Consider the following 13,266-nt stretch of genomic DNA (forward strand, 5'->3'; position numbering starts at 1 on the left):
TTTGGTTGGAATAAAACCTGCAGACTCTTGGTTCTGTTCATAAGATAGACTGCTCAGTCACAGCTTGCTATATTAATGTAGCATATATCCTGCTAGTCTCCCTCTTGGCCCCAAGACAGGAGATTTAAGTAGCAACTCTTCACAATATTTCTAAAAAGATTCCTTCACCTGAGAAATTGTGTTGCAATAGTGCTGTCACTTTCCGACCATTTGTGCGCCACATGAGATTTAAAGAAAAACACATCTTCAGCTAATGTCTATAAAATAGGCTGAAAAGTGCCTCGTTGTTGGCTCTAACCTGCGCAGATTCTTCCTCCAGTCGTCTCTTCTCATCCTCAGAGTCCACCAGTTTCTGTTTGGTCAGCAGCAACTCTTTATTCAGGGCATCTGCCTTCTCCTCAGCCTTACACAAACACACACAAAAAAATAAGCCAATGTTGATGAGGTTATTGAAAGTTACACTTGACCTACTTCTGTCATAGCTCTCTCTACTGTCCTTCTTCTCAAAGTAAGTCAAACGAGCCTGACACACTAATGACATTTTTAGGTTGTGTAAATAAAGGTGTGGCTAAATGTAAGTGTATTTGTTGCACAAAGACAATCGTGCCTGCACTCTTTCTCATTTTGTTTCAGTTCTTGCACAATTGTTCCACAACTACGGCATGCTTCTGTTAAGTGTGGTGCAGTTGTAAAGCATGCAAGGACGCACGCACACACACAAATTGACACAATTTGTTTTCTCTTTGACTTACGTTGTCCAGGTCTTTGCGCAGAGCTATCTTGCTGCTGACTAGTTCATGTGCCAGATCGTCATTCTCCTGCTCCAAACGCATGTTAGCCTCTTGCAAACGACGGTTCTCCCGCTGGACGGAGGCAGAGAGATGAAACAAGAAAAAGAGGGGGACAGAAAAACAGAGGAGCGCGTAAACAAAAAGAAGTGAGGGAACATGAAAGAGGAAGAAGAGTGAAGAGATAGCAGAGCAAGGAAAATTAGTTAATCATGAGAGTTGGGAATGAATGTGTAAGCATCTTTCCTAGCTCAGTGCAAAAATATATTGAACGAGATTGTGTGTGTAAAAGTTATCTATGATCAATTGAGAGCGTAATTACACAGCAAGAGTTTTCTGTAATGTTTAACAGGGAATAACCTGTTTGTACATCATTAACAGCGAGAGACAGCTGTATTGAAAACAGACATACATGTACAATAATTTCCAAGAGATGAGAAGCAAAGGAGTTAAGGGGATACATTATTAATATTACACTTCCACTAGATATCACTATCCTACTTTCAAAAAAAGATTTAAAATTCCAGCATTTGAATAGATGCCATTTTGTTACACTTACCTAACTGTCTAACAAGCAAGTCTGTTAATGTAAATAATGCACACATTCTCATTTATGAGTACATGCTTTTCATTGAAATAATCCTGCTCAATATAGTTAAATGTTTTTCTTTAATAAAAGAAAAGTCAATTTTAATGCCCTGATGTGCTTGCTAAAAATAGGATTAATGGAACTGATTCAAAGGTAAACAAACAGGGCATTGGTAAAACTGATATGAATACATAATTGCAGATGTGACAATCTGAAATATGCTTAAGCATATTAAAATAATGAAACAATTATAATCTGAAAAACCAACCTGACGGCAATCTGTCTTAATGGTTGAGTATGTGAAAACCCTCAGAAATACCAATAATGCAAACATCTCAAAATATCTTGTTTGACATATAAAACCATGCCATTGGTTGGTTGGAAGCATTTTTCAAGAGCAAACCAAGCAGGAGTTCAGTCACTGTAGTTGATGATCTTGTTCTATTTACAACCAACCCGCTACCGTTGAGATGACTTATGGCATGTACACTTAATGTGTTTTTTTTGTGCCTTGTAGTATTTCTTTCCCAAACAAGTACTGTTATGGTCTACAAAAAATACTCTGTCAGAGTATGGTTACTTTAACACCATTTAGTGGTAACACCAAATGAGTTCCAGAGTTGTGAAATGAAATTTAATACTTTTGATACTAAAATAGTTCAATTATAAACTGTATAAATATAAATCAAGGACAGGAAATATAAATATTTCTGCTCTTGTCAGGAGAACCAAATCAGAGTTGCATGTCTTTTGAAAAACAGATCTACCTAAATATCAAATATATGTTGATTTAATGGAGAATTTGTAATGCTTAATATGCACAGGTGAATATGTTAATGTCTACCTCATATCTCTCGATTGGGGCCTCCTGTTGCTCCTGCTGCTCCCTCAAGGTGTGGTACTCCTTCTCAAATTTCTTCAGCTTTTTCTGGCTGATCTGTTGGGCAGTGAGAGCAGACAAACCATGTTTGATACTCATCAACTATAGCACACACACAAAGAAAAATTACACTAATATAAACATGATGAAAATTATGAATAGAATGAGCCCAAAAGTATTTGGATTGTGCACTTAAGGTGGCTGCCAGTAAAGAATTTGTCCCATCTTTTGTAAACAAGCACACAAGATTGGTAATCTTTGCTGGACTGTTTTGAATAACATCTTGAGAGAAGTTGAGAGATTACAAGCCCAATTTGCTACTGTTTATTGTTGTCTGACAAGCTGGTATGTTGGGATATCACTGTCCACACTGTCTGGAGTAACTCATGTCACCTTACTGTTTCTTTGAGACTTAAAAAGTTACTACAGTACGCAGTAATCAAAAACTATAGCATTTTGAAATTAGAATGTAAACACCAAAACATGCACATTAACAAGGGCTGAATGTTCCCTGAAAAAAAAAAGGAATGTGTACGTATACCAACTTTTATGGCTGATTGAGATAACATTGTATTTTGTAATCGTGGATTACATTATATCATCAATTACACACTTTTGTGGCTTTTGGGCAGTGTTACTGTTATTCTTACAAAACCTGCAGAAAATAGAATCAAAGGAACTACGAACAAGATTCTCTCAGCAGGTAAAACTAAACTTGCTTCAGTTCCCACTACAGTGTTCATCGTCTCCACAAAACACAAAATTCAGTACACAGAGTTTAGGTTCAGTGATTCAACTCAGATCGCCAAAACGGCAAAACAGAGGCTCAGTTATTTACATGCTTACAGTCAAATTCATGCCTACAGATGACGTTTGCTTACACACTGCATTTAAGCAATCTTACCAACAGGCCTTTCACTGCCCAGCTGCTGCCTTACATTTTGGCTTTTAAAAAGAGACACTATGTTCTGGATTTTCAGCATGAAAGAGAGACTTGCTTGTCAATTTTGTGAATTCTAATGCATCTAGTTAAGTCTGCAACATCAATGAACCATTGTTCTTTGCATGCATACCTGCATGTGTGTGTTACAGTCTCATGTTCAGTATTAGTCTACAGTATATCAGCTGTTCCAAATCTTCCCACCACTCTTCATCTAATGATGTTAGCAGAACTGGGACAGCATGGAAAAGGAAAAAAAAAAATACAAGAGGTCATTGGGGCAAGAGTTGCCCCATACATCTCCTTTCTCGTTCTTTTTTCCTCCTTTCTCTTGTAGCCTTCACAAACAGCTGGGTCTCCAGAAGTTACTACTTAGAAAAGCAATCAGGAACACAGAGCAACTATGGCTCTCTCAAGCACAGCCATAATTTATAGACATAAAACCTTTCTCATCTTACAAGTCTTGGATCAATTATGAATTAGCAAATTACCTGCGCAGTACCATCAGTATTGTTTACTAAAGTGTTTAAAATACACTAATGGAAAGCACCGGCTCTCTTTCATGTGATTTGATAATCATTATCTGTTCTTCTGAAACTAAAAACCGATTACAAGTTTTATTCACCTGGATTGCTGTAACTGTATAAAACTACCTATGCTCAAATGCTCATATGAACAAGAGAGAAAGTAGAGAGCTATGACATAGACATAATGAGATGGAAACTAAAACACACAGGTAACCAAAAAAACAAAAAGCAGGCATTTATGATTTCTATTGAAATTATGTTATTAGCTTTAGAAGTCAAAAGGTTGGCAGACAAGATGAGGAAGTAGGTGTAACAACTACACACTGAGACAACTTTAATGCCATTACTTTGACCCTGAGGTTGTCTCCTGAATACATTTGGTGAACTGACTGTAGTTTCCAACTGTTTGTCACATATTCACTTCAAAATTATTCAAATCATAATGACCTTATGACCACAATTACTAAATAAAGTAGTTTAAAGAGTTTTTCCACCACAGACGCTACAATAACTGTACTATGATAAAAATATAGATACGCTTACTGATTCCATAACTTTACAACAACCTTTTACTTTGCTTTGCTTAAGATAGGATTGCTATGATCCTAATTTATGACCCAGGGAAGAGATGAGTAAACAGTTGAAAGAGTCAAGGACCAAAATGTTTGACTTTAACCTCTGGTACATAAATAAACTATATTTCAAAATTCAATGTAACCAATTTAGTTGTCCATAACTTTGTGCTTTTTAGCATCAACAGGTACATGGATAACATCCCCAGGTAGGTCATCCAAAGGTAATAACCCAAACTTTACGTCATGTTTTAAACAACACTATATCTGACATTGAATGCATACCTGACAAATCTGAGCCGAAATGCTTAATAAAGTAAGAGCACCTGGCTGTGCAGAACGATTTGTGGTCCAATCAGAAGGCAGTGTCATCAGTCAAAGAGGGCACCAGTGATCTGGTCAAGTAATCCCTTTAGTGACATCTAAGCTTCAGATTAGCCTACCTTGATTCATATTCAATTCCCAGCTCCACCACTGCCATACTCACTGAGGTCTAACGACTTCTTGGATTTATTTTTGTCTTGCTACATACAGTAATGTGCAGGAAATAACATTTTAAAGCAGTAAATTGCAGGTCAGTAGGCATCAATGTAACTAAATACAGGTATTTTATTCACATGGGTACAACGCATCCCTAACAATGCAAGCATAACTAAGTTTAATGATTACATTTAACCTAACAAGACAAAAGCAGCACATATAAGGAAAACAAGGATTCTATTTGAGAAGCCTCATCAGCCCAACCTCGTGATTTATGATCAGAACTGATGCCTCTAAGATGAGTACTGAAACATCTTCAAGACCGCACAACAAGTCCAATTGCCTCTGATTTAGATCCGCTAGATTTGTCTTCTGCTGCCCACCTGTCTAACTGGGAACCAAAAAGCTCAGATCTCTCTCCATGCAGGCTCCTTTACAGAGTTTGTGCTAATAAATATCTCTGCCCAAAGTTACCTTCAAAGTCAGGGCCCTCTTAACTAAACCAGACTGCTCAAAACAGGTCAAGTCGCTGGTGTGTGTGTGTGTGTGTGTGTGGGTGTGTGTGTGTGTGTGTGTGTGTGTGTGTGTGTGTGTGTGTGTGTGTGTGTGTATGTGTGTGTGTGTTTAAGAGACAGACAGGACAATTATTCTTGTGAAGATCTGGATTCAAAGGGAAAAACTGGGATAGTGGTTTGGGGGGGTATCTTTCTCATTGGTTTGAATTTGTTTAACACAGCCATACTATGTTTGTATATATTTGATCCATTATGTGCTGTAGAAAGTGCTACATAGTTTAATAAAAAATCAATAAAAAATTGCAAAACAAAAAAAATAGACAGACAGAAAGCAAGAGGCATGTGTGTGTGCATGTTCATTGCATCTGTTAAACTTGATTTAAAGTTAAAAAGTGGCCCCTACTGGTATTTTAGTAGTACTGCTGGACTACAAAGAAGGTTTCTCCACTGACTCCATCCATTACATCTTAAATTGTTTTTCTTTTTAGTAGTAGAGTTTTCTGTTACAAATATTCTATTACTGTTTGGAGCTTTCTGAGCATTTTGAAGACCATTAGCTCCACCACATAAAGGACTTGTAAACATTTCTATTTTTACTCAAAATGAAAATTAGGTTACGAACAACATGTTGAATATATGAATACAAAACTAAATCTATTCTAAGAGGCTTGTATACAGGATGTAAGGCTGAAAAGACATAGCTATGTTATTTTTTATTTTTTTTACTCTATACTTACCTTTATGCTACAGGCCAGCTCCATCAGTTTCTTTGCGTTTTCTTCAGAGCGGTATCTCTTCGGAACCGGGACGCGAAAGAATTTGAGTGCACCTTCGAAGTCTGTTTGGATCAAATCGTCTTTTGATGTCTGAGGAAAAGGAGGATGGGAACATAAAAGTAAATTAGAAATTCTTTACACAAGCTGGAGTAGAGTGTTGGTAGGACATTTATTTCCCTTTTTTGTAACATGAAGCAGCACAATCTTCACTGGTTGATGGAATTTTCTGAACTATATATGATAAATAATAGGTTCGTTATTAAACTATCTTAAAACCCAACTCTTGCCAAAATGCAACCTAGGGTCTTTTAGTGAATGTACCCAAGTTAAACTTTCATTAAAAGCATGATTAGGACTGAAGCTCCACTTTTAAGATTGACCGTCTTTTTGTTTTTGGTCAAAGGGCCTTTTGAATGAGAGAGCTAGGGATTTTATTTCACTTGCTTTCCATTTCTACTCAGAGCTGTTTTAGCTAGTGGTGGTCATGTGTTTGTGTGAGCATGTGTGTGTCTTCATTACAGCGCGGGCTACCTTACCTTCAGAAGTGCCAAGGCCACATTGAAGATCACACTGATGCCCTGAAAATAAAGACACATTTTTCATTGAGTACTGTGGAATTGAGTTACTGTAGGTTCAAAGAAATAAAAATAGACATAATAAAAATAGGCACAATTGGTGCATGCTATGTGGACACAATGGACACATAATACACAATAATGGCAAAGGCACATTTCCAGATTCATTTAAACAAAAAGAAAAATGTCTAAATGATGTACAGTACATAATCAGACACAATATATAATGCTGCAGTCACTGCTAATAATACTCATTAACCAGCATTGCCTATTTAAATTTTCTCAATGTCCCCTACTCTTCCTTGCAGCTTATTTATCAGAGCTGTCAGACTTCAAGGGAGGATGAAAAATTAAAAACATAAAATCCCTCTACCGAGCTTCGGGATTTGGCAGGCCGACTTAAAGACATCCGGAGACACTCCAGTTGTCTTGGCTTGGACCACCATGCTGAAAGGTCAACCTTCCCCTTACTCTAAGGTTAAGTGTGATTTAAAGCAGGCTTTCCTCTCGGTTCTTTGATCTGTCCATCATTTCCTAGATCTTGAACAGTCCCCCGTTCCTGCTATTGCGATGCCTCATTAAAGAATCATGGTGTCCTGTATTATTCAGGTGATTTTTGGGGCTTCATTTTCACTAGATGTAGTATTGAAATTCAGGTCAAAAACATCTTAAAAACTACTCTACTCTGAGGCCTTCAAGTGGAATTACTGACTTTGGCCTAAAAGCCAGCTCTTGGAAAAATGTTCAGTGTTCCACTTCTCGCTTCAAAACTTCATTATTTTATTAAGTCCTACGGGCTTTTAGTGCTTGAATTTGCCATAGTCAACAAATCAGTCAACCAACAGATCAAAATAAACAGGATGCACATGAGCTCAGGTTGGGGTGTCATAGCAAATGATTCCTTAAAATACATGTTTCTCTTTGTCAGTATGGGATAATGTGCATACATAAATGGCAAAAATACATAAATCAGATGAAATTGAAAATTAAATCTGTAACACAGAGTGTTTGTGTCTTTCATTACCAACCTCACACAGTAGCAGGTCAATAATGTGGAAGACCATGTAAAGAGGGAACTTGGCTGTAAAAAGGGTGAGGAACCACTGAGAGGCATACATATGAGCCTCCAGACCCACATTCAGGAAATGGTTGTACAGGTCTGGTATATATTCCTGTTTATGACCGAGAAAAAGCAAATGAAAGAAAGAGGTGGAGGAAATAAACACAGGGTTAAAGAAAGAAAGAAAGAAAGAAAGAAAAAAGAAAGAAAGAAAGAAAGAAAGAAAGAAAGAAAGAAAGAAAGAAAGAAGCAATTAGACCAATTGTATGACAACTAACAAATCTTTTAAGCCTGATTATGCATGAACACAGTGAAGTTGACGACTGTTATGGTGTACATTCAGAAAAAGCACTTCAGCAAATGACACACATACCTGCATGAGTCTCTCAAGTTGGAAGAACTTGCAATGTAGATCTTCAAAGTTCTGCTTGAAAAGGTCCCTGAGCCCGTAATCAAACATGATTTTGACCAGCACACTGAAAGCCTGCTCCTCTGGCATCTGAAGAAGACGGTTTTAGTAAGAATTGCCTTCTGCCAACTCATTTCCTAGTAACACAGGTTTCAGATGAAGCTGATATGGAAAACCTTTTACTTCAAATCTTTCCCATATAAAACTACCTGAACTTGTTAAAAAAATAATTATAATGTTGTTATACTTTGCATTCATCTCCCCCGGTCCATCAGTTTCTGAGAAGACATTAACATTGGATGTCCACTAGGTGACAGTGTTGACACGTCACTGAACTCCAGGAGGTCCTAAATAGCCTAGTTTGGCACATGTACACAAACACATTATATTTTTATTCATAAAAGTAAAATTTCAGTGTCCTACAGATACCACTTTGCATCTGAAATCTTTCTCAGACTGTTCTTGTGCAGTAACAGTACATCCTGCATAGCACATCCTACACTTAATGTACCAGAGATAAAGGCTCTAAGACATTCTAAATAAGCCAGGCCAATAACATAGCATTGCATAATGTCAAAAAAGATACAGATGTCAAATGAAAACAAAACATTCCCTATCAGCTCTTGAAAGTGGATTAAATTGGATAGAACTTTTGCTGGATCCTGCTGATATGTGAACTCACATGCAGCAATAGCACAGCAGCCAAGAAGGATTGTCCCTGGCAGTAACCAATCTCCTCATCGTAAACAGAGTAAGCCTGAAGGAGAGAACAAAGGCAAACAGGCACACCGTTAGGAAATAAGTTTCACAGTAAATTCAAAAATTTATGAGAGAAATTAATTGATGATAAAATCTTTTTTTTTTTTAATTCTGGGTTGTGCTTGTCCAACTATTGTATAATAGATGTTTGTCCAAATGTTGTTTGCAACTGAAGCCTGAAACGTAATGTGACAGAGAGCTGAAAGTTGCAGGTCATTTGAACAAAAATACTAATTATTTTTCCTTAGAAGTTGACAAACCAGTTGAGGGTGAGTTCAGTGTCAGTACACTCAACTTGTATGAGACAGGCAGTGAGAAAGATGGCGCAAGCTACACTGGAAGCTTAACACAGCTTTAAATCAAGCAGAAAAAACTTAAAAATAAATTGAGAATTTACACACACCCACAAAAAAAGACTAACATTGTGTGCATACCATCATATCAGTGAAATAGAATTTGTATAAATGTTTAGTTGCTTTTTTTAATGTCATAGACTTGTTTGGCTACAGAGCACTTGAATTATAGTGTACAAGCTGTTGAGAGTAATATCTAGTAGTTTTTATTAATTTTTTAGAAGTCTAAAGTTGTTCAAGTTTTTGCACTGTATGCTTTACACTTTACTGTTTAGTAATGGTATTAGAATATCAGTAAAGGAATACAAAGAAGAGGTAAGGATCTGGAGTGAGGGACAGAAAAAAAATAAAAAATTACAATGAGCCTGTTAAAAAGACAAACAGAAAAGAAAGGACAAAGAAAGGGAAAGGAAAGGTTTGGAGACAGATTTTGGCATCAAGGAAATGTTGTAAATATGAGGGGAGGGAGCAAGGGAAAGGGAAAACACAAATAATGAATACAAGTCAAACAGACAAAGTGTGGATCAATCCACACACAGAGGAAAGGGAGGGCCCACTGAATTATTCAAACACACCTGAGGAGGTGCTTGTCTGGAAAAGAGACGGATGCCCATACTTATTATATGTATTATACATCATGAATTAAATGAAAAGTGAACAAAGTGCAGCTAATTTATGTGGGATTATGGAACAATAGGTTGAAATGTGTATATTTTAATTTTATACATACATGTTCATTCTCACAAAAGTAAGCCTGTTTTGTGCTAACTGTAGCAGCAGGATAACACGGTGTAGGCAGCACCGATTTTTAATTTTTCTTGATACCGACAGAACTCCAAATTTCCAAACAACAGAGCTACATGTTGAAATTGACCGTAATTCTCCTTTAACAATGAATAAGTATTTAATGACAACTTGCCAGGTTTGGTTATATGTGTATGTACTATGCTGGTGTGTGGGAGTGTTACAGTAGAGTCTGGTGTGTGTGTGTGCGTGTGTGTGCGTGTGTGTGTGTGCGTGTGTGTGCGTGTGTGTGTTTGATTAGAAACTTAATTTCTAGACGGGCAGTGGCTGTTATGAACTCACTGAACCGCCCAGAAACAGAGCGGCTGTTCAGTTAATTAATAAACAGTTCCCTTTAGCTGTGACAACTTGCACTACTGCTCAGCAAACTTTGTCTTCAGACCAACTGTAAAGCAAGTCATTTACACAACAATTACACCGTATTACAGGGAAACGTGAATCTTTTTTACATGCATCCTTCTTTAAATGGTTCTTACAAATGAAGACAGCTACTACCAAAACGACCAACTGTTTATGTCTCCAGTCCAATTACAGTTTTACAGCACCATATTATGCGCAGTGAGGTTAGGGCCACAACGTTTATAATAAATCATCCAAAAACACTTGTGACAGAGGTTGTACAGTAAAAATGAATCTGTTATTTACTGTGACGGATAGGGTTGTAGGAATTCCATTAAACGTTGTTTTAAATAGATGACACGACATTTCCAAAAAGATGGATACAAAAAGATGTATGCGTTTTGCAATTAAATTAAATTTTAATGCAGTCAATGCTAATCAGAATGGAAAATAGAAGAAGTAAAAAAACATGCTCGTTTCTGTACCTTTCTCTACAATAGGTTTACACCTCATTTGGTATACTGTCAGCTGTAGCTATTTAACTGGCTTCATAATGCTCTGTTGACTTTAAATAATGTAATTTAAACACCCTCTTGCATGTGTGCGTGTCCCACCTTGCAGATCTTGTAAAGGGAGTCTTGTCCATCTCCTCCGGTGTCTTTGAAGTAGTCATGAGCTGGGAATGTCCTGTTAATGTCCCTGGTGATGGCACTGTCCTGAGGGGATTCCTAATAATGACACACAAGGAGTTTTATTAGCAAAATACTGGGAGGGAGGGGGGGGGATCCATAGAGACCCAGCAGTGATCAGTAAACCTCAGTATGTGAAGGCAACACACTGCTGAGATTTACAGTATGGGTCAAGATAAACAACGGGAGGCACAGAATGTTCTCTTCCACAGTACAGACTGTACATCTACCCTGTATCTCTACTTGTTTTTTTCTGTCCATTTAGTTGTATTTGATTTAGAACTTGACTTAGATACGCTAACAATAGTTAACAATTAAAACGCAGCTCTGATAAACTGTAAAGAAAAACAACAACATTAAAGTGCTCATTTTATGCTAATTTTCAAGTTCATAATTGTATTTAGAGGTTATATCAGAATAGGTTTACATGGCATCACACTTCTGTTCCATCTTTGTTGGGAGTCGCACATGCGCAGTAGCTAGGTAAGCACAACTACCCAGTCAGAAGCAGAATATGAGGGCGTGTCATGCTAGCAGCTAGGCGAGCATCATAACGTGAGTTACAAATTGATGCATATTCATCACAGAAGTAAAGCCTAGACTACAACAGAGCTGTTTGGAGCAGTTTGTAAACAGTGTTTTCTGTTGGAGATGGTAAGTCCCTTTGGGGTGGACTTTGGACTTTTCACTTTGTAAACCTATTACATGTACAAAAGATATATAACACAATAAAGGAAAGGGAAAAAGCCAAAAAGCATAATATGAGCACTTTAATGGAAAATTGACCAAACACAAACAGATTCCTATTATTCATCATGTTGATTCAACATACACGTTTTCTATAAAACAAACAACATAGCAAGTTCATTGCCTAAAATCTGGTGAAATACAAGAAACAAGAAAATCTCTGACACATTGCCCTACTTTAGAGTGATATCAACTAGGAGGTAATTTGATAGAAACCTAAGAGACTGAAATACTGTACTGTATACACCAGGCGGATAAGATTGTTTGGCTTTCATTGTCACACTGACTTACAAACACTCTGAACTGTAACAGAGTGACTTAAGATTTTTGTCTGGAGAGCGATAGATGAGTGACTAGAACAGAGAGCAGGAATGTGTTAAGGTGTGAATACAAAATCACCAGCATGCTAACATGCTTACGATGACAATACTAACATGCGGATGCTAAGCAGGTACAGTAAAATATTCACCATCTTAGTTTAGCTATCTTATTATCACTAAGTGCCATTAGCTTTGCAGGTATTTAATCATAAACCACTGGGCAAAATTAACATTTTGACCTGACAATGGTAATAAGAAAAAAGTGATCATCGAAAAGATTGAAATGTATCATCAAGGGGAAATTAATGTTTGTACCAAATTACATTTTAATCCACCCACTATTTGTTGACATTTCTGTGTGGACCAAAAGTGGTGGGCCAACCAATTGACACAGACCACAATGCCATACCATAAACCGCTAGCATGAAGGTCAGAAGAAACTGTTCATGTTCAGAATACACTGATGCAAGTATAGAGGCATGGCCACATCCCCAACTACACACATAGGCCTGAGGTCAAATACTTTTTTACTCCGGGATATCCCTCCAATGTGATGACAGAGCACAACTCAGTGAAAATACCACACACATGCACACTGTTCAGTAATTACTCTACCAGCAAGATTAATTACCTCTCATTTCATTATTGATGCACAGTGTATCTGGAACAAACAGCCTCTAAGTAATGTTAGTTCAAGACACCCCTGCCACTAAATGACAAATCAAATACGCATTTAAAGATATCTTCATACAGTATGTGGAGAAGTGTCCCTGAAACTATTATGGGTGATGTAATACAAACATGGGGCATTCATTTAACTGTGTAGGCAACAATCTGTTATGGCATTCTTTGTAGCCTGGTGCAACGACCCCGTTTTCATACCGTCAGTGAAGAATAAGAGCAAAGAATGAGCAAATTAATGTGATACTCCATTGATCCATGTAGAAAAATGTCCCAATACACATTGGGAAATAATCCCTGAATTTTTCAGCATCCTGTGCCTTGCTCAACAGCACTTTTGCAGGACTGAAGCTAAACATTAATTGCAGCAGGGGCTTAAAATCCCTATTAGCAAAACCATCCTGCAATACCCCAGTCAAAGTGGATGTAAATTAAAGCCAAATACCCCAGAAATCCCTAAATT

At 37.3% G+C, this 13,266-nt stretch overlaps 1 protein-coding gene across 1 annotated transcript in view; it reads right to left on the reverse strand.

Moving 5' to 3' along the window:
- The window catches only part of rabgap1 (RAB GTPase activating protein 1), a 76,547-nt gene that overhangs the window by 14,745 nt on the left and 48,536 nt on the right, over nt 1-13,266 (reverse strand). The window contains 9 exon segments of the mRNA XM_032539021.1: nt 299-403; nt 753-863; nt 2,222-2,314; nt 6,029-6,157; nt 6,604-6,645; nt 7,671-7,814; nt 8,076-8,201; nt 8,794-8,868; nt 10,981-11,094. Coding sequence (XP_032394912.1) covers nt 299-403; nt 753-863; nt 2,222-2,314; nt 6,029-6,157; nt 6,604-6,645; nt 7,671-7,814; nt 8,076-8,201; nt 8,794-8,868; nt 10,981-11,094 — 939 coding nt within the window.

The sequence above is a fragment of the Etheostoma spectabile genome, chromosome 16 (assembly GCF_008692095.1).
Source record: "Etheostoma spectabile isolate EspeVRDwgs_2016 chromosome 16, UIUC_Espe_1.0, whole genome shotgun sequence".
NCBI classification, from domain to species: domain Eukaryota; kingdom Metazoa; phylum Chordata; class Actinopteri; order Perciformes; family Percidae; genus Etheostoma; species Etheostoma spectabile.